This window comes from Gymnoscopelus microlampas (genome assembly GCF_963454915.1).
Source record: "Gymnoscopelus microlampas genome assembly, chromosome: 1".
Classification (NCBI taxonomy): Eukaryota; Metazoa; Chordata; class Actinopteri; order Myctophiformes; family Myctophidae; genus Gymnoscopelus; species Gymnoscopelus microlampas.
This window is the reverse complement of record NC_139962.1, coordinates 57,100,020-57,104,845: the sequence shown is the minus strand read 5'-3', so window position 1 is coordinate 57,104,845 and position 4,826 is coordinate 57,100,020. Positions and strand designations below refer to the sequence as shown.

General features: G+C 45.5%; 1 protein-coding gene across 1 annotated transcript; it reads left to right on the top strand.

The window, feature by feature from the left end:
- Nucleotides 1-292: 292 nt before the first annotated feature.
- Nucleotides 293-2,433, top strand: LOC311044148 (triacylglycerol hydrolase DDHD2-like; the record flags this gene model as incomplete). Its single annotated transcript, XM_084055568.1, has 2 exons — nt 293-297; nt 495-2,433. The coding sequence occupies 2 exons, from the start codon at nt 293-295 to the stop codon at nt 2,431-2,433; spliced, it is 1,944 nt and encodes a 647-aa protein (XP_083911694.1).
- Nucleotides 2,434-4,826: the final 2,393 nt, after the last annotated feature.

Here is a 4,826-nt window from a genome sequence, read left to right as displayed (position 1 = left end):
AGAGCTGTGCCTCCAAGGGCTGGAGACACTATAAGATAGCCGTGGAATGTCAACATCTGTAACTTACAATAATAGACCATTCAGTATTGGCCCTTAGTTCTGTCCTCCTCTCAGTACCAAGCACAGTAGAAATGAACATTTATGCATTAATTATATGAACACATTATATAAAACTGAGAATCGGACCTTTCACAATGTGATTCTCCAAAAGATTGAGAATCACTGGTACAGAGGTTTGCGAGCAAAATATATGCGATTTATATGGGATATATATGCGGATGACATCATATTGATGGCGTCAGACTACTGCAGCATCCATATATACATGTCTACATAACGGCGACATTATGGCATAACCGTATTAATGGAATGGGGAAACCTTGAGGTAGTCCTCCCAGTTGAAGGTAACCCCTACAGCCGATGCTGACCTCACACACGTAGCAACACAACGGAATTTGATAGTGTTCTGACCCAACGCCGTAACCAACTTAAAGCCTATATACTCCATCCACTTCCCCCTTCCGGATGCCTGACACGGAACCAGTCCTGCCCCCTTATCAAGTTGTACACCCCCATTGGTTCTTCTGTCAGCAGGCTGACAACAGCACCTCCTGGCATCCCTTCAGCAGAGAGGATTCTGAGAAACTAGAGGATGTTTACACCACTGCTGGGCTGAAGAAGGGGGGTGGGGAGAAGAAGGGGGATGATGTGGTGGTTTCCCTCGAAGGAGGGCGGTATGACGTGCATTTCAAGGAGAGGACGTGCCATGCAGTGTACTGGAACCAACCTGCCAACGAGGTACGACGTTGCACCTGGTTCTACAGAGAAAAGAACGACGGCAAGTTCACGCCTTACACGGAGGACTTCAGCAACAGGCTGGAGGAAGCCTATATGATAGCCGTGAGTCTGGATGAGTGGAAGAGGAAACTGGAGTTCCCTTCGGGAGAGACGGTGATCCTGGACAATCCCAAGCTGATAATGCAGTATCAGTCACCGGGGTCTGAGAAAACCCGCCCTCGAACCGTCAGGAGGGGAGTGGACAACATCTCTGTAGAAATACCAGATGGTGAGCCAGAGCAGGTGGACCATCTTGTCTTCATGGTGCACGGAATCGGTCCCGCGTGTGACCTGTCCTTCAGATCCATCATACAGTGTGTGAACGACTTTAGGAAGGTGTCCCTGAACCTCCTGGCCTCTCATTACAAGCTCGGCCAGCAGGATGGCAAGGTGGGCAGAGTGGAGTTTCTACCGGTCAACTGGCACAACGCTCTGCACGGAGACACCGGCGTGGACAAGGACATCCAGAGCATCACTCTGCCCAGCGTCAGCAGACTGAGGCATTTCATCAACAGCACTCTGCTGGACGTGTTCTTCTACCACAGCGCCACCTACTGCCAGACCATCATGGACACGGTGGTCTCGGAGATCAACACGCTGCACACTCTCTTCAGACAGAGGCACCCAGAGTTCACCGGGGCCGTTTCTGTGGCAGGCCATAGCCTTGGGTCGTTGATCCTGTTTGACCTGCTGACCAATCAGATGACTGCACGAGGGGAGACAGTCGGGCGGGAGACGCCAGTCGATGAGCCCCCCCCTTCGGCGTCAGAGCTGCAAGCGCCGTCTCGCGATGCATCGCCTGTCGATCGCGACGCTAACTCTTTGGGAGTGTCGGTGCAGGACTCGCACTTCCACAGCAGTGTTGTGGGCGGTGAGTACTTCAATGTAGGCATTGGACAGTTACCCATTAACTACCCACAGCTGGACTTCCGTCCTCAGAGCTTTTTTGCGTTTGGCTCTCCCCTCGGCATGTTCCTGAGAGTCCGTGGAGTTAAACGCATCGATCCCAACTACACCTTCCCCACATGCAAGGGCTTCTACAACATCTTCCACCCGTACGACCCGGTAGCCTATCGCATGGAACCCATCATCGGCTCAGAGTGCGACCAGAAGCCCATGTGTATCCCTCACTACAATAATCACAAGAGGATGCACGATCTGAAGGACAGTTTGACCCACATGGGTACGGATCTGAAGAACGCCCTGGGGTCGTTAAAGACTGCGTTTAAGTCTTTCGCAAGGCGGCCTGTGGCTGCCGCACCGCCCGCCGCAGAGGAGAGCGAAGTGACCACGTCAGAAGCAGGAAACGTACAAGGGACACCTGCCGTGCATGACGAGGCAGAGTCTTCGGCGTCTGTGGAGGAAACGGAGGCGGCGCGTCGGATCAGAGTGGGGATGTTGAATGGAGGGCGGAGGATTGACTACGTACTACAGGAAACCCCCTTCAAGAGCTTCACTGATTACTTGTTTCCCTTCTCTGAATACCTGTTTGCCACCCAGTCTCATCTTTGCTATTGGGAATCTAAGGACACAGCGCTATTGCTGCTGAAGGAGATCTACGACAAGTTGGGCGTGGCCTCTGAGCAGCCACAATAGTATTTAGCATCTCTATGAACACAGTAATAGTTTAATTTAGGAGTTGACGACCTTGATTATTGAAAAAAACTTAACAAATGTAGGAAAATCGTCCGTAGTTCACAGACTGTGTAATCCTCTCCCAGACCACTATGTTGTCTGTCGTCAGTGGTGGAAAGTAACTAAGTACAATTCTGAGGTATTTGTACTTGTCAGTACTTTTACTTCTACTCCACTACTCCATCTCAGAGGCAAATATTGTATTTTTACTCCACAACAAGTATTCGAAAACTTTAGTTACTTTTCAGATATAAATTATGATATTATGAAACATACATTAACCACTTTAGCCCTGTTTTATACCTAGGCTATTTGAAAATAGCCTATCTATAAGCTTACAACGCGTCGCATCGCGACCCGTTGTGAGCCTGTAGATCTGCTATTTTCAAACATTTTTGTACTTTTACTTTTGGTACTTTAAGTACATTTTGATGCCAATACTTTTGTACTTTTAATCAAGTAAATTTAGAATTCTGGACCTTCACTTAACAGAGTATTTCTATATTGCAGTATTGATACTTTTACTTTTACTCAAAATAATTTGAGTACATTTTCCACCACTGGTCCCCATCCCCTGATGGGAACCCCATCAAAAGACTATTCATGTTCACAGTGAAAAGTACTCTGCTTGCTGTTGGAAGTTTGTTTCCAAGTTGTCATGGTTGTCTCTAGCGTTATAATCTTTGTGTTTAGTTTTTTTGGCATTGTCATGCTTTATTCAAACAAATAGAGGGGAAGAGATAGACAGGAAATACTGAGAGAGGCAGGGGAGTCAAATTCCAGAACCGGGAGCTCATTCCATAACATAATGTTCAATTAGAGCCCATTATGGTATGTCTATGTGCCCTAACCACTCAGGTTTTTGTTTAGTGTATTTTACTTTGGGATTTCACTTACAACAAACATCATACATGCAGTGCACACAGTACTATTTCTGCTTACTATTATGTCTGTGTAACAAGGTTTCCCTTTTTACACATTGTGGAAGATGTCATCTTTGGACTTGCTTGCTTTGCTTTGCTTTGCTTTGCTTTGCTTTGCTTTGCTTTGCTTTGCTTTTCGCTTCGCTTCGCTTCGCTTCGCTTTACTTTACTTTACTTGGAAAGTCATGTTCACCATGCCTTTGTTTTTTATCACATTTGTGTTTGTTTGAAGTAAAGGCTATGTGTTCATGCTTTTATCACATATATCTATATTTGTATATCTGGTGTAGCTTTTGAAGAAATCTGTCAGAATTGAAGATGATGCCAAAACAATGATGCTTATAGACCAGTTTGCCTTCTCATATTGTCTGTTTATACGTATGTATGTATGTACGTGTGTGCATGCGAGCAACGCGTTGTCTTACGACGTGTGGATATTACACGCCAGAATATGGGGGCTAGGGTTCAAGTGGTTAACATAGCTCTATCTCACATAATATACCATGTACTCATTGTGGAGTAGAGTAATAACATTGTTCAAATTAAACCCCTGAGAAGTGTGTGTGTGTGTGTGTGTGTGTGTGTGTGTGTGTGTGTGTGTGTGTGTGTGTGTGTGTGTGTGTGTGTGTGTGTGTGTGTGTGTGTGTGTGTGTGTGTGTGTGTGTGTGTGTGCGTGTGCGTGCGTATGTTTGTGGGGGAGTCTCAGCTTTTCTCAGATGTAAGGGGAGCTCAAGGGATAAAAGGTTGGGAACCACTACCGATTTTCCGTAATTAGGTCATTAACTATAAAAGTTTTATTAGAGAGGGACTTGATATTTAAAAGTGCCATTTGTAGTTTCACCGGTCTGCATTGTGCAGCATGTTACCCATAGTCAGTTTGTGGAACAAAGAGAAGATTACTCGTATTAGATCTGATGTTTAGTGATGTGGAAGGCATCATAACAGTCTGCAAAGAAATAGATGGAATTAAGTTAAAGGCAAATCCCAAGGCACACCTGCATGGACTCACGGCGCATACCGTTTGGGAACCACTGGTATATTGTGCCTTTATGATGTTGGACAGTCCAAATGCAGTGTGGGAATTTAACGTACTGTATCTGTCTGTCTAACTGTGTCCCTTGTATGCTCATATATGGAGATCTCTGTATCTGCCAGTCCTTGTACCTTTCATGCCCATATATGTAAATCCCTGATGTCATCAGTATATGCCCAAATATTGGAATGTCCATGTAACAGTTGGCCAAAAACGAGCAAGTCCAGGAATGCAAGTTTTAGGTATTTTTATTCTCCAAAAGAACAGCAGTCTGTGCAAAAATATTTATAGTGCTGGCCAATGCAAAAATAACTTGATAACAAAAATGAATACTTGAGGAAAAATGTGAATACAAGAAAACACTTCCAGCCTCTGTTAAATAGGGAGTGGATCCTACC